The 26365-nt window shown below is 39.4% G+C and overlaps 1 protein-coding gene across 2 annotated transcripts in view; it reads right to left on the bottom strand.

Annotated features, from left to right (window-relative positions):
* LOC111150388 (ventricular zone expressed PH domain containing 1) overlaps window positions 1-26365 on the bottom strand; it is a 233042-nt gene that overhangs the window by 118044 nt on the left and 88633 nt on the right. For both annotated transcript variants that reach the window (XM_022507816.1, XM_022507820.1), the window contains exon 6: window positions 8250-8470. In XM_022507816.1, coding sequence (XP_022363524.1) covers window positions 8250-8470 — 221 coding nt within the window. The remainder of the gene's footprint in view (window positions 1-8249; window positions 8471-26365) is intronic.

Raw genomic sequence — 26365 nt, 5'->3', positions numbered from 1 at the left:
CCCACAATAGTTGATCTCCGTCATGGCTGAAGTGTTGTGTTCACTCTCCCTCATTTATTAAAGCTCTTTCTTTAGGTCCCAAAGGAAGGTTTGGAGAGCAAAATATGAGTAACTGAAGAGAGTTCCAAGGTTTGCCTGGGTTCAGCTGCATTGAAGATCTAAAGCAATGATTCTCAAACTACCTGTGGCACAGAACAAGGTGTTTGATAATTTAATTTTCAGATGTCACAGACCAATATTTTTTGTGAAATACAATAAAAATAAATCACCAGAGAAATAAAAGGAAGAAAACAAAGACAGAGAGAGTATAAGCCCGCTGATCATGCATTGGATGTTGCACCAAGGTCATATTGCTGTAAAAGTTCTAAACTCTTATTTTCAATCTCTGTAGTAACCTTGTCACAGGTTAGTAAGGAATAGTTTGCAGACTGGTGTTGGTTCATGAGCTGTGGTTTCAGTAGCTCTGGCATAACGGACATGCTAAGGGAAAGCACCTACGATAATGCCCACTTGGAACAGAGTATTAACGCTAACAGTTAATACTTAGTGAGGGCTTTCTATGAATGAGCCGCTCACCGTTCAAGTTCGCTGCACGTATTACTTCTTACATAATCCAGTGAGGCAAGTCCTATAACTATCTCCGTTTACAGATGGAGAAGCTTAGGCACAGAGGAGTTCAGGAACTTACTGAAGGTCGACAAGTAAACCCAGCCAGAAGTATCTTTCTCCAGAGCACACCCATGTGACATCGCTCTCCCACTGCCTCTATGAAGCTGTTTGGTTCAGGTTGCATCTGAATCTACCCCAGGGGTAAATAATACTTATAATGGCATTGGTGATAATGCAGTCCCCAACAGAAGTCATTGTACCCTCACATCTCTGAGTAACATCCTATGGGAGTAGACACCAGAACAGAGTTGACATATAATCATTGAACAAACCCTTCACAGGGATCTGAAAAATGAATTTTGGCATCCCCTATAACCAAAACTGAAAAGGTGTTCAAAACTCAGGAAATGGGATGTGAATAGCAAACTCAGAGTTCAATTTTGGTTGATCCCCAAAAGGAGCTGGAGAGGGCTACCTTGCCTGTAAGAGGCTATAGAGGGTCAAGTCCTTCCCATCTCTTTTTCCACAAGTGCACTTTTTCCTTTTCTCCAGGCTAAAGCTTTGGTGTTTCCTGTATTGTTTGAAATAGGAAGCCAAGCCTTAGGAGCTTGATGAAAAGCTCTTTCCCTTTTTGGTGTGTCTTGTGTTTTTAAACACTTCTGCATTACAGGCCAGGATCCCCTGCCTAAGCTGCAATTGCGCAGGCTCCCACTCCTTAGCAGGGCTGCCCCGCCTCCCATCTCCACCCCTCTTTGTCCACACTTCCAGAGCCAGCCCCTCTGGGGCCTCACCCTCCTTGGGCTTACTTCATTGTCTCCAAAGCTGATAATGATGTCTTCCACCTCCATCTCTTGCTGATAAACGAATTCCTGAAATACCTTTACAGACCTTCACATCACCATAAATGCTGCTTTAAGGAAGGACAAATGGTGGAGAAAATGAACAACACATGGAACATAAGTGGTACCACATGTCAGACTTAATCTCGTCGGTGAGAAGAGGGGCGAAAAACCCCAAAGCCCTTCCGTCCCTATGCATGGAGCAAAACAGCCACAGCTACTGCCACAAATAGCTATTAAAATTCACTTTTTAGACAATGGCCAGTGTATAACTCTCTAGATTGAAAAGATATACTTTTTTATTAAAACTCTGGTTACCCTGGTGGGGCGAAATTACATTCAGCTTTTCCTAAGCAGGGGGCAATGCTGACCAAAATATCAGATGTTTTTAATTATGATCCTGAACCTCCTCATATTCCCTGAGCCAACAGTTGCTCTCAAAGAATCAATTTCTCTTTGTAAAAACATGTCTTGCCTAAAAAAAGTAGGAACCCTTATAAGCGTTTTTAAGACTCTGTTTTCCTTCTATAGAGCACAGGCTGTGAATAAGAGCTCTCTCAACTATGGGGGGAGACTAGAGGGGCCCACAGAAAGATAGCTAACACTTCAGGGCATGACTGTGGGTGCAGGGGTGTGGAATGGCAGTATCAACTGTAGTGGCTCAGAGGAGAGAAGGTCAGAGTGGGCAGGGATGGGTAGGGAACACCTCCTGGGGAAGTGGTACCAAAATGGAGTCTTAGAGAAGGGAAACCTTCAAAGGGAAAGGAGGGAGGAAGTGGGCATTCTAGAAGATAATGATAAAGGTTAGGGAAGTATCACTTTAGGGAGGAATAGGCAAAAGTCACCCTTGACAATCCTTTAACATTTTTCTGAATTATCCATGAAGTACTGTGAGCACTGTAAATCTCATCCATGCTGACATTGGAGATCTACTGGACTATGGCAGGAAATTCTATGAGCTGATGTCTGGGCATTTGCACTATTGCCCCTGCAAGAACTACCAAGGACCTAGAGGGGAGTAAGGATTGGATGGAGAATGCTCCTATATTTTCGCCTGCCCACAAGATTCACTCCATTACACTTGAACGGGAAGCCTCTGTCATCCTAATACATACCCAAAGACTTTGCGGTTGTGAGGATTAAACAGTATAACATAGTTGAAAGCCCTTAGCACAAAATCTGTCATGTGGTAGGAGCTAGTTAAAGGCATGGTCAGACCTACGGATAACATCCTCTTTTGCAAAGTTGGAAAGAACCTGGCCCCCGCTCTCTGCGATTTCTGTTGTGTACCCAATAAAAAGCCACCACTCTCAACCTCTTGAGCAATGCCTTCAGGGACTGTGTAGTACACCGGGGGTAGGTTCTGAGTGATCCCCAGGGTATCAAGATGGGAACTCTGGAACACAGGTGGCAAAAGGTCTCACATTTTGAAAAGGGTCTTTGCAGGCCATGTTGCTTGGCTACACATTCAGGCCATGCGCCGACTCAAATCCCTGGTTTTCCCCTGTAATCCATTTCTTCGATGTTTATTGCATGAAATTTAGGATAAACCAAAACTCTGGGGACACACCAAGAAGGATAGATTTCCTGGAGTCATTCTTTATGGACATCATCTCCTTATTCTGTTTTCTCTTCATTCTCCTTGACACACTGTTTTTTTTTTTTTTTTTTCCTTCCCTCCATTTTGTCATCTCTTTCTATTTATATCAAAATCAGATTTATACTTACCCATTTTGTTTTGGCCATAATTTACCTTTCATTCCCGCTCCCCCCAACCCCTGGGCTTGATTCTTAAAAACAAAGAATCAACACAAAATCTCACCACGACTGCCATCATTACCACCAAAACAACGAAAGAACATACCACCCACTGAACCAAGCCAGAGGTCTGGGAAAGCTTTAGCCACATGCTTCACATTAAAACTTTTCTTACAAGCAGCTCTTTTCCCCCCACAACTTGAAGGCTTTGGCTAGGGTTTGAAAACTGGATTGGAGGGAATTGTAAATCCCCTGACACACACACACACACACACACACACACACACACACACACACCCACCCACCCACCCACCCCAGGCCAGGGATTTGGGGCTGTGTGCAGGTGCCCTTCCTCCTTGTCCTCTACTTTCCCTAGGTCTTTTCCCACTGCCATCCTTTCATCCTGTCTTTTCTCAATTCGCCTATTGACCCCCTGCCAACCCCTGTTTCTTTTCATAATTTCCATCCCTCCAAGTTTCCATCCCCAACTGGTGCCTGAGCCTAACCACCTACTAAGACATTTGTGACAAACTCTCCCCAAATCTGTTGGAGCCTGATTAGAGCAGTCTCCCTGGAACCACATGCACTGGGCAAAGGTGTATTCTAGTCCAATGACCACCTGAATGCTCGGCCAGCACACAGTTGCCAGGAGCTCACACTCTCCTATGCATCCCCTGGGTCCTGGCTGGCATAAGGTTCAATGGCTAGTGGCTGCCCCGAAGGCTACCTAGGGCTCCCAAGATTCTGAAAGGTTTAGATCCTTTCTCTTATCTTGTTACTTTCCTTTTTAATCCGTAATTGCTGTTACCTCTTTTTGCTTCCCCAGAATTAGTTTCAAAATCTAAATGCTTTGTTTGGCTCTCCTGTTGTTTAGCTCCTGTTGGTTTATTGTTTAGGTATAAACGTTCTCTCTAAAACATAAAATAAGAAAAGAGCAAGTGTGTTACCTAGTGCATCTAATAAAACTCACCCAATTAATTCAGAATGACTTGGCACAAAGAAGGCTCCTGTCTGTTTCAGTTTTTCATTCTCCCTAGGATGCTAATTGTTTTTCTTCTGATAATCTTGTATTTTTGGCCTGAAGTCTAAAATCTGGCCTGCTGGGCTATGTGTCAGATATTAAATTAGATGACATCTGTTTTGAATATTATCATCTTTTATTTTCTTTCAAACTCTCTTCACTTCTTCATTTCTCCTTTAACTGTAAGGATCACACTTTGCTGGGTGCTTGAGACAAAAGTGTAGACCCTTCTTCTTTGGGGACACAGATTAAAATTACTAAAGCTAAGTGGTCACAGTGAAAGCTATTCAGGAAAAAGATGTTGGGAGAGAAGCCTTAGCAACCATCCCATAGAGGATGAGCAGCTAATATAAAAGGCTGGCTGTCCACACCAGCGTTTTGAGGTTCCCACTGAATAATTACAATCAATTAGAAGGAGACTGACAGTGAGTGTTGAACACTGGTAAAGTGAGTATTTTGAATCGAGAAAAGTAGAGGTAGTGGGGATGGTGGTGGTGTTGGTACATGGGATAAGTGGTGACATTTTTATTTCTTTGCATTTAATTTCTCTCTGTGTGTTTTTCCCCCAGAAAAATAATAAAAGGAGGAGAAACTTAAATGCATTCTCATACCTACAGATTCATATTTTAATAGTAAAATCTAATGTATATATTACATTAGCAGATTACAATCTGCTACATATATGCGTGTGTGTGTGTGTGTGTGTGTGTGTGTATCTTAAAATCTTCTTTTCATGGGGAAATTTTTTATTGCTAACTGGGTTGGGCCTACTTATTAAGGATCAATTTTTTTGTTAGAATGCCCAAGGTAACACCCTTGTGTAACATGTTTTTCCTTTATGTCAATATTTTTCACGTATATACTCTTGAAGATGCCAACTAGCTTCTTGCAACTTTGAATTTGCAGAGGCAATAGAGAGCGTATAGCACACTGGCCAGAACGCGTGCCTAAGCTTTCACATCTGATACACACGTCGCTCATCATTGGAAGAAGAAATAAGCAGGCTGGCTATGCACAGAATTCAAAATGTCTCCAGGATCTAAACCAAATTTCTAAAATCACATCATCATGAAAATTGGCCAACAGTGACTTTGTGCTTGCATACAAATGACAAATCACCCCTTCATGATGCTGGCCTTGGATTTCTTGGATACCACTGTGTTTAGGCTGTTGCTAGGCCAGTCATGGGTCTGTAAAAATACTATTTTTGAATAGAATATGTATATAAGAGCAGTTCTCAAGTGTAAGCAATTTTTGTCTCTCAGGAGACACTTAGCAATGTCAGGATATGTTTTTGGTTGCCACAGCTGAGGGGGAGGACTCCTACCAGCATCTACTGGGTAGAGTCCAGGGATACTGGCAAATATTATGTAAGGCACAGGAAACCCCATAACCAAGGATTAATGAGCCTAAATTTCAATAGTACCAAGATTAGAAACCCTGGTTTGTAGGCATTTATATATTGAACCAGCCAACAACAGATCAAAACTATGGCATTGAGGGCAAAAGGACACTTACAAGAAAGCAGTCTTCTATGGATGAATAGCTATTGCTGACTTTGATGACCCTATTGGTCAGATAATACTCTCTGTGTAGAGTGGACTAAGAGATCCTTCCATTTGGGCTTCCCTCCTGCTCCTCTTTTCATGGTTGTTAGCATCATCTTCCATGAGTATGCAGTCCCTCAAACTATGTATCTCTGGGCTTTATCCATAATCTTCCCCTTCTCCTCGCCCTACCTCTTGTTGGTAATCAGTTCCTCATAATTCAGCTCTCCCCATTATAATGATACTCCCTGCCTTCTTAGGTCCTCCACTACCACTTTAGTTCAGGCTCCCCTCACAGCTGAAAGAGCCTGTTTATTAAGGTTCCAATGATCCCATCCTGGTCACTCTCTTGCCATCTTGCTGCTCCAGCCAAATCCATTCAGTGCTCCACAGCTTTAGCCGCTTCCTCATTTCCCTGGTCCTACAGGGAAGAGACATTTATCAAGTGCCTATCTGATAATTACTCTGTTAGGAGCTGTGATCATTCTCTGGATTAAAACCTTTCCAAGCCTCCATATTGATGAAGGGATGAACGCCTCACTTCTTGACACAGCATGTAAAAGCTTCTGATAATCTGTTTCACCTGACATTTCAGCTTACTCTCCCACCCTGCTCTGATGTACTTGCTCCAACCACAATGAATCAATGGCTTTCCCTTAGTTTGGGTCACACACTCTTAAACCTCTAACTGCCCATGCTATTCCCTGTATTTAAAATATTCTTTCTACCCTTTTCTGAAGAACTCTCATTCATCCTGTGCAACTTCATCTAGTACCTAGAGAAATGCCTGGCCCATGAAGCTGCTCAATAAAGATGGAATGAAATTAAATTTCACCTTCTCTCTAAAACGTTCTATAATTTCCTGGCTGTTAGTCAGTACATCTCTCATGCTCCACAGCCCGTTGTACACACTTCTACCAAAATCCCGTCGCATACCTGACTGTGAATCCTTTGAGGGAAGGGATGGTGTCTTATGTCTCTTGGAACCACAAGACTGTGCCAAAGTGGACATAAAGTGACCCTGATGATTAAATACTCACTTCTTATGTTTTTGGAATCCTTAATTCACACTGGAAATGGTATGCATCGTTTGATATCCCCAAAACTCACAAAATTTGACATTGGTCTCCAATGAGCCCTGGCCCTGCTCTAGAACCGAATACCCTCCAGTCCATGATGTGAAGATAAGGTCTGAGTCTATCCTCTATCACCTAGTCACTGTTTAACCTTGGGAAGACATTTAACACCTCTCACCTCAAAAATAGAAGTATTTTTTCTTTTGTAAAATAGGAATAATGATATCTGCTTTTCTTACCTTGTGGAGCAGTCATGAGGATTAAATAAGAGTACATGTTGGAAACTGTTTTTTAATTTCTAAGGGTTATAAAACTTTCCAAGTGCTTCCCTATTCAAAATATAGCAAAATAAAATACAACACCTCCTTTAATCTTACATGATCTTTATTTTTTTCCAAAATTTTTTCCACAAACTTTGGCCAATTTGATGCATTGTATCTACTCTCTCTCTTCAACCCCAGGAATTCTGTTTTCTTTACACCCATATCACTGGCAGTTCATTCATCACAATTTTCAACATGGACACTCTTCTGTCCTTCCCTCACTGGACTTGACTTCAGTCCACCTCTCCCTGAGACATTCTCTTCATTGGAATCAGTGGATTCCTGAAACATGGATTCTGATAATATCTTGCCATGTATAAAACCCCACAATGATTCTTCTTAGCCTACAGAGTAAAATTCAAACTCCTTAGGAAGGTCTCAAGCCCACCATCCTGCAGTCTCTGCCTACCACTTCATTTGCATTACCTAATGTTACTCTCCTAACACATACCCTACCCATATTAAATGACTTCTGTTTCTAGAAAGCCCAAAACACAGCCTGGTGCAATCTGGTCATCTTTTAGGACTTGGTTCAAAATATCATCTCTTCTGGGAAGCCTTCCCTGACCTAAGTTTTCTATTTCTCTTCATTCCATGCAGAAGTAGATATCCCTATCGTTGTGTCCCCAGACTCCATGACCACATCTTGATTAAGCATGACCTTCCCACTATTCTCTAGTTACCACTTAAATATTTATTTCCTCTACTAGACAGTGAGATCTATGGGTACAAGGAATATGTTTTATCTCTCTCTATATGTCTAGCTTCAACAGAATTCCTGGTAAGAGCAAACAATTGCTAAGTACTTCTTGACTAAATGAGTGATATAAGCATTATTTGTACTATATTCTTATTCCTTTGTCACATTTTATGCACTTTTTAGAAATTTTTTTTTGTTTCACTCTGGTTTTCACAAATTTAGAAAAATTTCTGGCAAATGCTATAATTTACTCAGAAGCTATTCTGCATTGAGATAGTGGGTTTGGTTTTCTTTGGGAGGTTGAGTGCCTACTGTCTGTGCTATACCTCCATGGATTTATGACATGTCCCTGATGTACATAGGAGCTCTTGCTCACCTGCTGCTTTTGGCCTTGGCTGTTTCCAGTTGTTGGGTAAGGAGCCTGGCAATCGTGGTGAAGCTGTTGCTCATACGGAAGATATCTCTGCTCTGAGGGCCCAGGATGGAGGAGAAAGCATCAGTGATACTCTTAATCTCCAGCAGGAGAATATGATGAAACGAATGTTCCATGTTGGCCAACTGACTCACCAGGAAAGGCAGGCAGCTCCTGGCTCTCTCCTGCCAAAAACAATGAAAAACAGTGTGCACTGTTGGTGGGAACATAAACTGGTACAGTTACAATGGAAAACAGTATGGAGGTTCCTCAAGAAATGAAAAAATATAACTACCATATGGCTAGCAATCCCACTTCTAGGTATTTACCCAAAGGAAACAAAATCATTATCCCAAAGAGATTTCTGCACTCCCATGTTCATAGTGGCATTATTTATTCATAATAGCCAGGACATGGAAACCACCAATGTGTCCATAAAAGCATCAACGGACAAAGGAAAATGTAGTATATATACACAATGGAATACTATTTATCCATAATCATGTCATAAAAAAAGAAGGAAATCCTGCCATTTACAACAACATGGATGAACCTAGAGAGCATTATGCTAAGTAAAATAAGCCACATGGAAAAGGACAAATACCATGTGGTATCATCTACATGCAGAAACAAACAAACAAACAAACAAACAAACAAAAAGTTGAACTTTAACTGAGAGAACCCTGAGGGGACTGGGGTAGGTGGGAGAAATAGGGAAAGGTTGTTCAAAGGGTGCAAGCTTACTTTTAGCTATAAGTTGAATAAGATCATGTATAACATGGTGACTATAGTTGATACACTGTATTGTATAATTAAAATATGCTAAGAGAGTAGAACTTAAATGTTCTCATTTACCCCCCCCCCCCAAAAAGGTAAATATGTGTGGTGATGGATGCATCAATTGACTCTATATGGGGGAATCATCTCATAATGAATATGTATATCAAATCATCACATTGTACTTATTAAATATCTTGCAATTAGTCAATTATACATCAGTTAAGGCTGGAGGGGAACTAAAGAACAATGAAAACAAATAAAAAAAAACAATGAAAAAAAACGAACAATGAAAAAAAAAATCTGTATTTTAAAAGAAAAACACAGTTCCCTGACCAGCAGATGACGATTCTACAGGGAGCTGAGAGAGCTAGCTAAAGCTAAATAATGTCTCATTCACAGTGCCTCTGAATTGGCTTTTTTGAGATTTTAACCTTTTTCCTGCTGATGAATAACAAACGTTATTCCTTTCTTAAAAATACATCAAAAGGGGAGAGGAAGCAAGATGGCAGAGGATTAGGAGACTGAAATATCATTATGTCCCAGTAGTTCAGCTAGATATTTATCAAACCATTCTGAACACCTACAAACTCAACAGGAGATTGAAGAGAAGAAGAGCAGCAATTCTAGGAACAGAAAATCAACCACTTTCTGAAAGGTTGGACATGCGGAGAAGTGAATCTGAACCAATGGGAAGATAGACCATGGTGGCAGAGGGGCTGGCTCCCAGCAAGTGGTGAAGCAGCAGAGCACAATATCAGAACTTTTTGAAGCCTGCTCCTCTGGACATCACTCTAGAGGCTAAGTGGGGATGGAGCCCTTGTGGGGACAGTGTGGTCTCAGGTCCCATGGGGTCACAGAAAGACCAGGGGTGTCTGAGTGTGACAGAGCTGCCAGGTATTGGAGTGGGGAAGCCGGTTATAGAGACAGAGCCGAGGAGTGAGCTCTCAGCTCATGGTAACCTTAAACCATGATCCGAGGCACATTCGGGCTGCTGCTCTTCGAGCAGGGACCCCACAAGTGGCAGATCCAGAGAGACACCTCCTTCCTCCTCCAGGAGGAGTGGTACAGGAATGTGCAGCAGGAATCTGCTGGGTTTGGAGACTCCAAAAGGGAGCATGCACCAGAGACAGAAACGCTCAGTCACAGGATGGATGAGCTTGGAATGTGGCCGGAGACCAGTGAGATGGGAAAGTTTGACAGCTTTTCTCTGAGGGCACACTGAGAAGTGGGGCCCCGAGCTCTTGGCTCCTCTGGACCGGAGACTGGGAGGCCGCCATCTACATTCCCGTCCTCCAGGGCTCTATGGAAAGTGTTTAGGGAACAAAAGCTCCCGAGAGCAAACCCAAGCAGATTACTTTGCCTGGCTCCCAGCAAGGGCAGTGCAGTTCAGCCTCGGACAAAGATAATTGATACTCACTGCAACAGGCCCCTTCCCCAGAAGATCAACAAGAACATCCAGCCAAGACCAAGCTCACTAATCAAGGAGAACAGCTGAACTGGAGAGCTAGGGGAAAGCAATACATAGAATTCATGGCTTTTTCCCCCATGATCCTTTAGTCTTGCAATTAAATTTATTTTACTTTATTTTTTTCTTATTCTACATTTTTAACTTTTCCTCTTTCTTCTTTTAACATTTTTTAACTATTTTATCTTATCAATACCTTTAAAAAATCTTTTTAAATTTTCATTGTTATAGTCATATTTTATCCTTTCATTGTATTCAACCTTACTTTTTTGTACACATATACGTTTCTTTCTTTAAAATTTTGGGGTACAATTTCTTCTAATAGATCAAAATACACCCTAAATGTAGCATATGGCTTTGTTCTAGTCTCCAGCTTGATCACATTCTCCTCTTTTTTTCTTTTCCAACCAAATTATCTTATCAATTCCTTTTTAGAATCTTTTTAAATTTTCATCTTCATAGTCATATTCCATATATTCATTATGTTTACCATTATTTTTGTATATATATGTTTTCTTTCTTTAAAATTTTGGGAGGTAGTTTCTTCTAAGAGACCAGAATACACCCCAGAACAAGTGGGTGGCTCTGTTCTATTCACCAGTTATATATACATATATACATGGAAGATATTAGAGAATCCCTTTCTGGAGAAATACAATCCCTTTCTGGAGAAATAAAAGAACTAAAATCTAAGCAAGCTAAAATCAAAAAAGCTATTAATGAGGTACAATAAAAAATGGAGGCTCTTACTGCTAGGATGACTGAGGCAGAAGAGAGAATTAGTGATATAGAAGACCAAATGACAGAGAATAAAGAAGCTGAGCAAGAGAGAGACAAACAACTACTGGACCACAAGGGCAGAATTCAAGAGATAATTGATACCATAAGACAAAACACTATTAGAATAATTGGGATCACAGAAAAAGGCAAAAGAGAAAGGGGGGGCAGAAGGTATATTGGACCGAATTATAGTAGATAATTTCCCTAATATGGCAAAGGGAACAAGCATCAAAATCCAGGAGGCACAGAGAATCCCCCCTCAAGATCAATAAAAATAGGTCCACACTCTGTCATCTAGTAGTAAAACTTAGAAGTCTTAGTGACAAGGAGAAAATCCTGAAAGCAGTTCAGGACAAGAGTTCTGAAACATACACCAGTAGAAATACTACATTGGCAACAGACTTATCTACCAAGACCTGATAGGCCAGAAAGGACTAGCATGATACATTCAGAGCAATAAATGAGACAAATATGCAGCCAAAAATACTATATCCAGCTAGGTTGTCACTGAAAATAGAAGGAGAGATAAAAAGCTTCCAGGACAAACAAAAATTAAAAGAATTTGCAAACACCAAACCAGCCCTACAGGAAATATTGAAAGGGGTCCTCTAAGCAAAGAGAGGTCCTAAAAGTAATAGAACAGAAAGGAACAGAGACAATACACAGTAACAGTCATCTTACAGGCAATATAATGGCACTAAATTCATATCTTTCAATAGTTACCCTGAATGTAAATGGGCTAAATGTCCCAATCAAAAGACACAGGGTATCAGAATGGATAAAAAAAACAAGATCCACTGATAGGCTGTCTACAAGATTACCATTAATGGACATCAAAAGAAGGCTGGGGGGCTGGGGGGGGGGAATCCTTATATCAGATAAATTAGATTTTAAACCAAGACTATAATAAGAGATAAGGAAGGATACCATATCATACTTAAAGGGTCTGACCAACAAGAAGATCTAACAATTTTAAATATCTATGCCCCTAACATGGGACCAGCCAATTATATAAACCAATCAGTAACAAAATCAAAGAAACACATCAACAATAATACAATAATAATAGGGGACTTTAACACCCCCCTCACTGAAATGGACAGATCATCTAAGCAAAAGATCAACAAGGAAATAAAGGCTTTAGATGACACACTTGACCAGATGGACATCACAGATATATTCAGAACATTCCATCCCAAAGCAACAGAATACACATTCTTCTCTAGTACACATAGAACATTCTCCAGAATAGATCACATCCTGGGTCACAAATCAAGTCTCAACCAGTACCAAAAGATTGGGATCATTCCCTGCATATTTTCAGACCACAATGCTCTTAAGCTAGAACTCAATCATAAGAAAGTTGGCAAGAACTCAAATACATGGAAGCTAAAGAGTTTTCTACTAAAGAATGAATGGGTCAACCAGGAAATTAAAGAAGAATTTAAAAATTCATGGAAACAAATGAAAATGAAAACACAACTGTTCAAAATATGTGGGGTACAGAAAAGGTGGTTCTGAGAGAAAAGTATATAGTGATACAAGCTTTTCTCAAGAAATAAGAAAGATCTCAAGTACACAAGTTAGTCCTATAGCTAAAGGAGCTGGAGAAAGAACAACAAAGAAAGCCTAAACCCAGCAGGAGAAGAGAAATAATAAAGATCAGAGCAGAAATCAATGAACCAAAAGAACAGTAGAACAAATCAACAAAACTAGGAGCTGGTTCCTTGAAAGAATTAATAAGGTTGATAAACCCCTGGCCAGACTTATCAATAAGAAAAGAGAAAGGACCCAAATTAATAAAACCATGAATGAAAGAGGAGAGCTCACAACCAGCACCAAAGAAATACAAACAATTATAAGAACATATCATGAACAACTATGTGCCAGCAAATTTGACAATCTGGAAGAAATGGATGCATTCCTAGAGCCATATAAACTACCAAAACTGGGGCGCCTGGGTGGCTCAGTGGGTTAAGCCGCTGCCTTCGGCTCAGGTCATGATCCCAGGTCCTGGGTTCAAGCCCCGCATCGCGCTTTCTGCTCAGCAGGGAGCCTGCTTCCTCCTCTCTCTCTGCCTGCCTCTCTGCCTGCTTGTGATTTCTCTCTGTCAAATAAATAAATAAAATCTTAAAAAAAAAAACTACCGAAACTGAACCAAGAAGAAATAGAAAACCTGAACAGACCCATAACCAGTAAGAAGATTGAAGCAGTCATCAAAAATCTCCCAACAAATAAGAGCCCAGGGCCTGATGGGTTCCCAGGGAAATTCTACCAAACATTTAAAGAAGAATTAATTCCTATTCTCTTGAATCTGTTAAAAAAAAAAAAAAAATAGAAACGGAAGGAAAACCTCCAAATTCATTTTACGAGGCCAGCATTACCTTGATCCCAAACCAGACAAAGACCCCATCAAAAAGGAGAATTACAGACCAATATTCTTGGTGAACACGGATGCAAAAATTCTCACCAAAATACTAGCCAATAGGATCCAACAGTACATTAACAGGATTATTCACCACGACCAAGTGGGATTTATTCCTGGGCTGCAAGGTTGGTTCAACATCCACAAATCAATGTGATACAATACATTAATAAAAGAAAGAACAAGAACCATATGATACTCTCAATAGATGCTGAAAAAACATTTGGCAAAGTACAGCATCCTTTCTTGATCAAAACTCTTCAAAGTGTAGGGACAGAGGATACATACCCAATATTATCAAAGCCATCTATGAAAAACCCACAGTGAATATCATTCTCAATGGGGGAAAACTGCAAGTTTTTCCCCTAAGGTCAGGAACACGGCACTGTTATTCAACATAGTACTAAAAAAGTCCTAGCCTTGGCAATCAGACAACAAAAGGAAATTAAAGGCATATGAATCAGCAAAGAAGAAGTCAAACTCTCACTCTTTGCAGATGATATGATACTTTATGTGGAAAACCCAAAAGACTCCACTCCAAAACTGCTATTAACTCATACAGGAATTCAGTAAGTGTCAGGATATAAAATTAATGCACAGAAATCAGTTGCATTTCTAAACACCAAGAGCAAGGGAGAACAAAGCGAAATTAAGAAGTCGATCCCATTTACAATTGCACCAAAAACCATAAGATACCTAGGAATAAACCTAATCAAAGAGGCAAAGAATCTGTACTCCGAAAACTATAAAGTACTCATGAAAGAAATTGAGGAAGACACAAAGAAATGGAAAAATGTTCCATGCTCATGGATTAGAAGAATAAATATTGTGAAAATGTCTAAAAGCAATCTGCATATTTAATGCAATCCCTCCCAAAATACCATCAATTTTTTTCAAAGAAATGGAACAAATAATCCTAAAATTTATATGGAACCAGAAAAGACCCATAAATAGCCAGAGGATAGTTGAAAAAGAAAGCCAAAGTTGGTGGCATCATAATTCCAGACTTCAAGCTCTATTACAAAGCTGTCATCATCAAGGCAGTATGGTACTGGCACAAAAACAGACACATAGATCAATGGAACAGAATAGAGAGCCCAGAAATAGACCCTCAACTCTATGGTCAACTAATATTTAACAAAGCAGGAAAGAATGTCCAATGGAAAAAGGACAGTCTCTTCAACAAATTGTGTTGGGAAAGTTGGACAGCCACATGCAGAAAAATGAAACTGAACCATTTCCTTAACACCACACACAAAAACAGAGTCAAAATGGATGAAAGACCTCAATGTGAGACAGGAATCCATCAAAATCCTTGAGGAGAACACAGGTAGCAACCTCTTCAACCTCAGCCACAGCAACTTCTTCCTAAAAACATCTCCAAAGACAAGGGAAGCAAGGGCAAAAATGAACTACTGGGACTTCATCAAGATCAAAAGCTTTTGCACAGCAAAGGAAATAGTCAACAAAACCAAAAGACAACTGACAGAATGGGAGAAGACATTTGCAAATGACATATCAGATAAAGGGCCAGTATTGAAAATCTATAAAGAACTTACCAAACTCAATACCCAAATCAAGAAATGGGAAGAAGACATGAACAGACATTTCTGCAAAGAAGACATCCAGTGGCCAACAGACACATTGAAAAAATGCTCCACATCACTCAGCATCAGGGAAATACAAATCCAAACCACAATGAGATACCACCTCACACCAGTCCGAATCGCTAAAATCGACAAGTCAGGAAATGACAGATGTTGGCAAGGATGCGGAGAAAGGGGAACCCTCCTACACTGTTGGTGGGAATGCAAGCTGGTGCAACCACTCTGGAAAACAGCATGGAGGTTCCTCAAAGAGTTGAAAATAGAACTACCCTATGACCCAGCAATCACACTACTGGGTATTTACCCTAAAGATACAAATATAGTGATCCAAAGGAGCACGTGCACCCAAATGTTTATAGCAGCAATGTCCACAATAGCCAAACTATGGGAAGAACCTAGATGTCTATCAACAGATAACTGGTTAAAGAAGATATGGTGTGTGTATGCACACACACACACACACACACACACACACACACACACAAAATGGAATACTATGCAGCCATCAAAAGAAATGAAATCTTGCTATTTGCAATGATGTGGATGGAACTAGAGGGTAATATGCTGAGTGAAGTAAGTCAATCAAAGAAAGGCAATTATTATATGATCTCTCTGATATGAGGATTTTGAAAGCCAGGGCAGGGGATTGTGGGGATAGGGAAGGAAAAAATGAAACAAGATGGAATTGGGAGGGAGATAAGCCATGAGACTCTTAATCTCACAAAACAAACTGAGGGTTGCTGGGGGGTAAGGGGATAGGGTGGTTGGGTTATGGACATTGGGGAAGGTATATGCTGTGGTGAGTGCTGTGAAATATATACGCCTGATGATTCACAGACCTGTACCCCTGGGGCAAATAATATATTATATGTTAATAAAATAATTTAAAAATACATCAGTAGACTCATTTGCCTATCTTGTCAAGTCAAACCTCTTGACTACCACTGAAGACCTCACTCCATGCATCTACTCTTCCCAACTTTGTGTCCTCCTCAGGGCAGTGTCCATGTCTGTGATTCAGTAATTGCCTGCAAGGGGGAGGCTGGTCAGTGGCACCCTTGATCCATCCTTCTGTCAGGTGGTGCCATGGTGTGCAACATTTACCTCCTCTCCCCAGGGTATTTTCACTCATTTATTCATTTTAAGCATCTTTCAACATGTTATGAATTCTATGTGCCTGGTCAAGTGACCAGATCATATTATCTACCTGTAATCAAGTTAATGCTCACAAGTGAGTAAAATAAGTTCCTTTAGAGAAACAGAAGATGAAAGACAATATGAATAATGCAGGCATGAGTACAAAACAAGCAAAATGTCTTAGTTGATAGGTCTCCTATATCTATCTCTTCCTGAACCATGAGGTACCATGATTAATCCAACATGAATGGAAGTTAGCCAAGAAATTCAAAATTATCAAAGGATAGTTGAACCATATATTTGTACCCAATATAAATGATGATATATAATTAATAAAGATAATTTTAAATATATGGTTTATTTCATCTTTAATTCCTCCTTTAAAATCATTTTTAAATGTATTAAACTGTTTATTATGTTACTCTAGTAGAAAATATATATAATTATAAATAAACATACGCTGGAAATTGATGTTCAAAACCCTTTTGAGTGATGGGTGTATAGGTCTAAATTACTTTTCTATCTTGATATTCCCTTCTACCCTTTTTTCCAGCACTTAAGCCTTAATTTCTTTCCAGACATAACTTCTACCCTATCTCCTCCATGAAGCCATTCCTAGTGACCTTTTCTGTTTGAATTTTCACTGCGTTATAGGCTTTTAAAAAAATGTCATTGGTACTTGATTGCATTTGATTATTTGTGTATTCATGTTTAATTTAATCACCAGGTAGGTATTGCATGCTTAAAATATGCCTGCGCTAGATTCTAGATGACAAAGGTGAAGAGGTGGACTCTGCCTTGGAGGGACTTGCAATTCCCCCTTCCATTTATAATTCACTAATGGTTGTATATACCAGTCAGGTCTCCTAAAGGGGCTCTTTCTCAACATCAATCATCAGCCTGGCACAGAATTGAGCCTGTAGAGCCTACACCCAGTGTATAAGTCTTGTTTCACTCATTTAAGCAAAACCTATATGCCAAAATATGACTTTATAAATAAAATATATAGTTGCAAAGGAATTTTGTGCTTTACAAGAAGTATTTATTACAGAACAGATTTAAGTAGTTAAGTTCCCTAGTCTTTAATACTTAATTAGGTTTTCGAGGATTTCTTGTACAACTGCACTGGAATACATCTCTTGGGGATGTGGAGTACAGCTGCCAATCAATCCCTTAGTAATTATTTCTTGAGAGCCAGTAAGTCACAGTGCTCTGTCTGGGTGTATGGGAAGATTTCATGAGCCGGACATCTACTGAAGAGACATTTATTCATTAAAGGATAAGAATGTTAGATGACTAAAAAGTAGAGGCTGTTGGAACAAGTTCCTGACAGCTCATTTGATACCTTGGCTCATCCAATTGCCAGGTTGCAGAGTGACAGTTGAATGCTCTTGAGTCTAATAGGTTATTTTGCAAAACATAGATGCTTTCATTCACGCAAGGTCTCCATATGTGAATTCACAGTATGCAACGCATCACAGGGACATTTTCCGCTCCCCATTTAAAGGCAAAACCTGAATTTGGGGGTCCCTACCATGTGTCAGGCTTAGTTTCAGGAGCTAGGAAAACATTACTGAAGGAAAGGGATAAAAACCCCTGCCATCACAATGAGGCAAGCAGACAATAAACAAAATACTTATGTAAAATATATCATGTGTTGGAAAAAGAAATACGCGCCAAAGAAAAGCGCCAAAGAAATACGCGCCAAAGAAGCAGGATGGGGAGTCGCAGGGAGGGGAGTCAATGTTAAATAGTTTAAGAAGATATGGTCCATATATACAATGGAATATTATACCTCCATTGGAGAGGATGAATATCCAACTTTTGTATCAACATGGATGGGATGGAGGAGATTATGCTGAGTGAAGTAAGTCAAGCAGAGAGAGTCAATTATCACATGGTTTCACTTACTCACGCAGAATAAGGAATAACATGGAGGACACTAGGAGAAGGAAAGGAAAAGTGAATTGGGGGAAATCAGAGGGGGAGATGAACCATGAGAGACTGTGGACTCTGAGAAACAAACTGAAGGTTTTGGAAGGGAGGGGGATGATGGGATAGGTGAGCCTGGTGGAGGAGGGCTCTGGGTGTGGTGCATAAACAATGAATCTTGGAACACTGCAAAAATAAAAAAAATAGTGTAAGGCGGTTAGATCTCACAAAGAAGGTGACATTTGGATTTAACTAAATTTTAGAATCTAAACCCGACATTCTCAGTAGCAACAGAAAATAACTACAGTAACACTTGTCGTGCTCGATACAGGGAGGTTAGGAAGATATGATTCGGCACGTGGGGCACTTTACTACAGAGAATGTAATTTCAAATTTCAAGTAACTACTCTCTTCACCTTCAGAATCAGATTCTTCTTCAGCACTTTTTAAAACCATGGCGCAAACATTTCATTTGCTTATCCAAGAAGTGTCCTTATGGTTTTATTAAGGATTCTTCTGACTATAAAAATTAGCAAGCCTTTTATTTTTTTTTTTTAAAGATTTTATTTATTTGTCAGAGAGAGAAAAAGATGGAGCACAAACCAGGGGGTGGGAGGCAGCAGGCAGAGGGAGAAGCAGACTCCCTGCTGAGAAAGGAGCCTGACTCAGAGCTGGGTCCCAGGACCCTGGGATCATGAACAGAGCCAAAGGCACATGCTTAACTGACAGAGCCATCCAGGTGTCCCTAGCAAGCCCTTTCTTTAAAGCATGCGTCTTCCTAAAGGTGAAAGGGACTGTGTGGGTATTTTCTGAAACCAATACAATTCTGGATGGTCTTCTGGAAGCCAAACTGAGCTGAAGGGAAAATTAATCACAGTGCAGGAACAAGAAAAATTGTAACTGCTCTGGAACTAACATATGAAACCAAGCCAACCTCACATCGTTTGTTTGAAACCTTGGAGAATGTCCATGTACCTTAGAGGGGTAACAGATGTGATTTTGGATTAGAGAGTGTGGTGTTAGGGTAGGAAGGGGGTTTGAAGATTCTGATTTCTTTCTCAACTCCATGATATTTTGTCTCTGGGGAGCCAGTGACTTTAATTTTTCTGTTTTCAGTCATGCCACTGGGGGTAAGGTCAGCAGCACCTGTATGCCTTAATTGCAGGCCTGACTTCATCCCTTCTGACAAACTATTTATTATAAAAATAATAATAGCTGACCCACAGGGTATACTTAATCTAAGTGCCAAGGCTATCTGGCACACTTTTTATGTGTTTATTAATGAAACCCTCCCAATAATACTCTGAGAGGAGTACTGTGATCACTTTCATTTTATAAGGAGGAAACTAAGGCACAAACAGAAGACTAACTTGCTCAGGGTCACATATGCCTTCTCTGCCTCTAAAGCCGTGTACTCGCTGGGGATACCCACAGTCCCTCCCATCCAAAGACCCCAACCCACTCACACACATATTTTTCTACTTTTTGTTTCTACATCTTGTTTATCGTCAGTTACATGGTCCTTGATTTTGTGATATACACATCGTAAATGCACCGTGAATACAAGAGAGAGCAGCAGATCTAAAATTTTTTGGTTTCTGAATCTTCTTACTCTGTTAAAAATCACAGGCGACCCCAGAGAGTTTTTGTTGATCTGAGTTTTATCTATTCCCATGTGCCCTATATTGTCACATGTATTAAGTTTAAACTGAGAAATTAAAAATAAAACAAAACAGAAACCAAAAAAGAACATGGCTGGCGGCACTTTGGGTTGTCAAACCTGGGGAATGGGAGGAAGGGCTGGTAGTCCAGTCCATAGTGGATGGAGTCAAGAGATGTTGATAAACATCATACATCGGGCAGGACAGCTCCCCGCCACCAAGAATTATCTGGCTCAAAATGTCAATAGTGCCAAAGCTAAGAAACCCTGAGTTAAGTGAAACTGGCTTTTTGTTTGCTTTTTCCTGTGAAGGTGTGGTGCTAAAGAACTTAAAAAGCCTGTTGGTGCCCTTGCCTACATGGGTGCTGAGGCATTAGCGGTTTTACCCACCATGGTTCTTGTCCTTCCAGCACAAACGTCAACACAGTGCAAACGGCCAATGATGTATGAGTGTTATTGTGAAAATAACTTTGACCTCACAGATCCCCTGATGGGGTCTCAGGGGTCCAGGAACCACACTGAGAATTGATGAACGAGAATCAAGGGTCAGCAAACTTTTTCTGTAATGGACCTGATAGTAAATATTTCTAGCTTTAGGGGCCATATGATCTCTGTGGAGGGAAAACAGCTCCAGACAATAAGTAAATGAGCGGGTATGATTAGATTTGGCCCACAGGCAGTCATTTGCTGACCCCTGAACTAGATTATGTGCTTACAAAATTGCCTTGGCCGTACCATTCATTTTTATCAGTGTTATTCATTTTGTTTTTAAAATAACTCTACTCCCACCTCATAAAGCTCCCCTGGTATTCTTTGTCAGGATCACAGAATGCAGCTCAGAAAGCGGCCAAAAATGAGAATGTGGGAGCCGGTCATGACGACGATAGTTTCTCTTTCTTAAGCATTCACCGTGTGCCAGGTACTTGGCATGTGGTTCCTCAATCCTCACCACAAATCTCGCAAAATGGCTATCGGGTGACGGTACTGATGACAAAGGGGTGAATCACTTGACCGACGTCACACAGGTGAGAGAGTCCTAACAGCTGAGCCAAGACAGAATCAAGAGCTGCCTGATTACAGAGTTTGAATGTTTCCACTTCTGGTGTGTAGTGCAGCCCTGTGTGCTGAAAGTTTCCCTGCCTTCCGCCCTCTGCAGGCATCACCAGTTGATATAGTGCTCTTCTCTGCTGAACCTAGAAGCTTCCCGAGACCTCTCCTCAACACCATCTTCCCTGTGAGTGCTACTTAGCTCAGGGTTCACATTAGAGTACCTGAGAAGCTTCTAGAACAATTCTAATGCCCAGTAACACCCCACCCCCATTCTTATTTAATCTCATTATAATAGGTGGAGTCAAGGCATAGGGCTTTTTTAAACCTCCCAGATAATTCTCATATGCAGACAGGGTTGAGAATCACTCTTCTGTACAGAGCCACAAATCTCGGAGAAGTTGAGGATTTATTGATTTAGGAAATGTGGATTAAATCTTAAAGTCCACACTTTCTCTCCTCTATCATTTGTCAATGTACAGAAAATAATGGAAAAGAATGTATTTAGCTGCCTGAATGGAAATATTTAATTTCTTGGGCATCTGCTATTTTTGCTTTTTTATTGGGTTAAGTCATTATATTTCTTCACAGCTCAACTCTGAAGTCTCTACACACCAAAGAGACACAGGGACAGTAGAAATGTAAATCAAATGAACTTATGGTTAATGCTTTCTCAATAAAGTGTTGCCAGAGAGGCCTTAGGTTTTGCTCATGAACCCTTAGAAGTATGAGTGGGGCCAGGGGGGCTTAATGGCTTGAGGTATATGTATTTCATAAGTCTCTTTCCTAATGAGGGTGGGATTACTAGCTCCAGAGCAAGATCTGAAGGGTCTGTATGGGCCCCAACCCCACCATAATTCTTTGGCTTCGAGAAATTCCAGAGTAGGGGACTAAGTCTTTCCAGTTTGCCCTGGAATTTTCCCTCATCCTGGGAAACCCCTTAATCAAGGGCATATGGGCAAATTGAGACAGTTGGTCACTTATTTGGCAGTTTGTGAGAAGGTGGGAAATTATTGCAGCTCAGAGGATTCTGCTCCATAGACTCACATTGTTGGTGATTTGATGATACATCCCTGTATATCCCCCTCTCTGTATGTGCATCTGTGTGAACACTGAACTAGCAAATACAGAAGTATTGTTTCTAGGGAAATACAGGATTAGGTTCTCACAAGCCTCTGGTCATACATCTTCATCAACTGAGGAGTACATAGCCTTGTTTTATGTGTGTTAAAGACATCTTAATATATATTGTTAATCCATTTAAATTGAACTCACAGCCAACAGTACTGTAACTCGTGCCTGGACGAAGCTTGTTGTAACACATACATTTTCTCCAGTTCTCCATAAGAACTCACAGCCTTCTTATACTTGGGAACACTAGACAGAACTTCAGTGCTACACTTGTGGGGCATTTTAAACAGCAGAATCACCAGCAAAAAAGACAAAGACGAGAAGAATGTGACACTAAATAGACCATGAAAAGAACAGACATTTGTATGAGAGTTGAAATAAGAAGGCAAAACAGCACCTTGTTCTACTTCAATTGTGTAGGGTGACTCAAATTTTTTGCTGTTCTGTGCAGGTCTGTGGATGATTTCAGAAGCACCTTGAGTATTGATCTGGGATTACAAACACATTTTTTGTGTTTGTGAATCCACAAACACGAAATCAGTGAGGAAGATAGAAAGATGGGAGGAAGGAAGGAAGGAAGGAAGGTAGGAAAGAAAATGGGTCGGTAGGTTGGTAGGAGGATCTATTAATTAATCTCAGATCTTTGTGGATCTCCTATAAAAGGAAATACCTGCTTTTACCTTGGTTGGTCTGAATTGAAAGACATTCTAAATTGTTAACACATGACTTTGCATAAACCATTGCAATCATGCCCAGAGAAATGTTAGTTCACCTTTACTAAGGTCAGATGGAGTATGGTTTCCAGCACATCTCCCAGTTTGTCTTTTCCTGTACTTTCCATCATCAGCAGGTTCTCTTATTGTCTTTAAACTAATTGAAATTTTCTTTAAGTGGGGAGTTACTACACATCCAAACCCATTTGAACTGCATTTTTCACCACATTAATTCTTCTCCCCATTATAGATTTTTTTTTTGTCTATGTGACCCAACTCGGGTGTGTAGATTGAAGACTGGACATAGTCATTTGCTCTTTGCTTACAACTCAGTTATTTATAGAAAAAGATGAAAATGCGGGTAACATTGACATTCTGAAATCCTTTTTTCTTTCTTCCTTGGTTCTCCATATAAAAGGGGAAAAAAGATGTTAGAAAAATGCCATTAAAAAAAAGGGATCCATCTGGTTTGGGATACTACACTATGCAGCCCTCCCTGAATGAGAATTGCAACTCATTTATGAGAAAAAATTTTAATTGGTAGGAATCATCTTGGAGCAGGTAAAGTTGCACTTGCTGATGGTCTATGGTTCTTTGTCCTATTAACTAGAAGATTTTTGGCATCTTCTACTCTGTTTTCTATTTGGAATTTGAGGTATTAACCTTTAAAATAAAATTCCAAAATTCTATTCCCTGGTGAGTTTATAATCACTCTTTTTAGAAAATCCAAAATGGTGACTGAATCCAAATCATAAGAGACCTGTTTGTGTTGCTTTTCTGTTGGATTCAGCTGGTCTGCCTGAGCAATGTGTGAAATTTCCCCATTCTAGCCTCTGCTCAGACCAATCCTGGAGATTCGTAGCTGTTTCTGAGATATCTTCAAGCAACAACCTAAATTGTTCCACTGCATAAAATCTCTTGAAAAAAAGGACTAGTTAAGTATTTGGCTTTCCAGAAGCTTTCTTTCCTTCATGTAAAATAGAAATGATAAGTAAGAGACTAGTGAGGCAAAAATAAGAAGAGTATTGGCTATTCAAATTGTCCATAAATATGAGAGATTTCCTTTGGATAAATATTTGCAGAGAAAACTCCGCTGTCAGAGAACAGAATGGTGGCAGTAGCACGTAAAGCTCACACAACGATGCCTCATTTTCTGAGCAGGCATGGCGGGCACAAACTGGGCTCGGAGGCTCCTTCCTGAGTTTGAATTTTGGCACTGTGATGGCCAGTCATGGACCTTGGATAAGTTACTTAACTCTCTATGTCTTGGCTTATAAAACATTAAGCCTGCTCTATCCAGCAGCTCTGAGGATTCAATCAGTTAAAAAACAAAGCGTTCAGAACAATGATTGGCAGGTGGAATGCTAAATAAATGTTAGCTATTACTGTTTGAGTAACAAAAATTGTAAATGCAAATGCAGGGATATTTGAATTATCACAAAACTAAAACAAGCTGTCTCAAAAGCAATATATCTCCTCAAATTTTCCTGGTTAACTTATCTTGTGAATTGACAAAGTTTTGGAAGTTCTAGAAATGTCCCAAACCCCAATATCAGCTCAATATCAGCAAATATGGGTCAACTACACAAAAAGTTTATCCAGAAGTAAAATAGGCTCTACATTTTACTGAAAAATTTTTAAATTTTTTAAAACACTTTTTAATTTTTTAAACATTTTAAAATGTTTAAAATTTTAAAATGTTTTAATTTAAATTTAATAAAATTTAAAATGTTTAAAATTTTAAAATGTTACGTGATTGAATAAAAACACTGTACAATTTAAGATTTTCTTAGTGATTTGAACCAAGTTATAGCTCATTATCTATAGTTATCTAGATATTTTTTTCTTTGCAATTATTCCCCAGTCTTTTTCAATATTTTCCTGTATCTAAAGTAAAAATATCCTATTATTTTAACATTTCCAACCCCACAAAAAGTTAGCTATTGAAGTTGGCAAGGCAGTAATCGTCAAGCTATCCAGTAATCTATAAATGCCAAGATAACAGTACAACTAATAAATTTACTCTTTAAATGTTATGTTACTCAAAGATATGTTCTTCTAGCCTTAAAAATTAGCATAAAATATATGCAAAATGCTTGCACAATTAAGTAGGCATCAAATGTCGTTAGTTCATAAATACCAAAAGCTAAGATTCAATACATTTTTAAACAGAACATTGAAAGGGCAAACTGCTTGAAATCTTTTGTGAAACAAAGTAGAGAATAAATAAATAAAAACATTGTTAATGTTCAGTGAGGCAGAAAATCCTCCAATTTTGAGCTGATTTTTTAAATAGCATTCCAAAAAGTCACATTCTTCAATTCTTCCTTTTGTCCTCTGATCATGCCTCAATTTTTCCGTTTATCGGCTTAGAGTAATTGAACATATTTTTGTTCCCATTGATAAATAAAAATTCTATTACAATGTAAATGTATTCACATATTATAAATGATCATTTAACCCAATGTAAATGAAATAAGTTCCCATCTTTTTCTTCTTATTTTTGATTTAGTTTGCATTATTTCAGGAATACATCGTTTCTGTGGGGACCTGGGAGAGTAATAAATCATTCCAAGTAAAACAATGCCATCCAGGCAAAACAATTTTAAAAAATAAGTCCCAGTAATAAAAGTCAAGAAACAGCTGATGAAAACAGATGTATCCTTTGTTTTGAAAGAACCTCGAATTTTGTAACATGGCAAAAATTAAGGACCAATTGGACACGGTTCAACTGCATGCATTTGGCACAGAATGCTCAAGTAAACCCCACCCTTCTTTTAAAAAAGTATAATTTTTGTATTTATAAACCAATTATGGCTTTTATTTAAATGTGGAACTTACTATGTCTTCCTCAGAAAGACTTAGGATTTAAAATAGAAATCAGAGAATGTGAAAGGTAGCTTACCTTTATGCCTTGCTTTTTGAGATAATAATATACCCAAATAAATTATGTTTTTAGTATGATTGATTTTTTTTAAAGGGCAAAGCACTGAACATGATCTGCTGTCAAATAAAGTGTTCCAATTTAAAAATAATTTTTTCCCAAAATAGTATTCAGTGTGGCCACAATTATATTTGAAAACATAAATCGGTCTCCATTTGTCCTGAGGGTTTTTCCCAGCATCTTTTCTTTGCACTGACCCCCTAATACAGATATGAAAGCTTGCAGAAGTCTCTTCTAATTTGAGCTTCTAACATAGTGTTATTTGGTGGGTTGATAAAAGATTTAGAGGTTCTATAGTTTGGATTTACTCCCTAAAAACTGGGGGCTTGGGAACTTAGCCTCTTAAAGGTAAATCTTTTGTGTGGACTCAAGGGACCCAGAATGAATTATACCGAGCCAGGATTTCTTCTCTCACTACGTCCCTTCATGTAAATGACCTTTCATTGATTATCCTGAACA

The sequence above is a fragment of the Enhydra lutris genome, unplaced genomic scaffold, assembly GCF_002288905.1.
Source record: "Enhydra lutris kenyoni isolate GAN:26980312 unplaced genomic scaffold, ASM228890v2 scaffoldscaffold2, whole genome shotgun sequence".
Taxonomy (NCBI): domain Eukaryota; kingdom Metazoa; phylum Chordata; class Mammalia; order Carnivora; family Mustelidae; genus Enhydra; species Enhydra lutris.
This window is presented reverse-complemented; position numbering and strand designations above follow the sequence as displayed.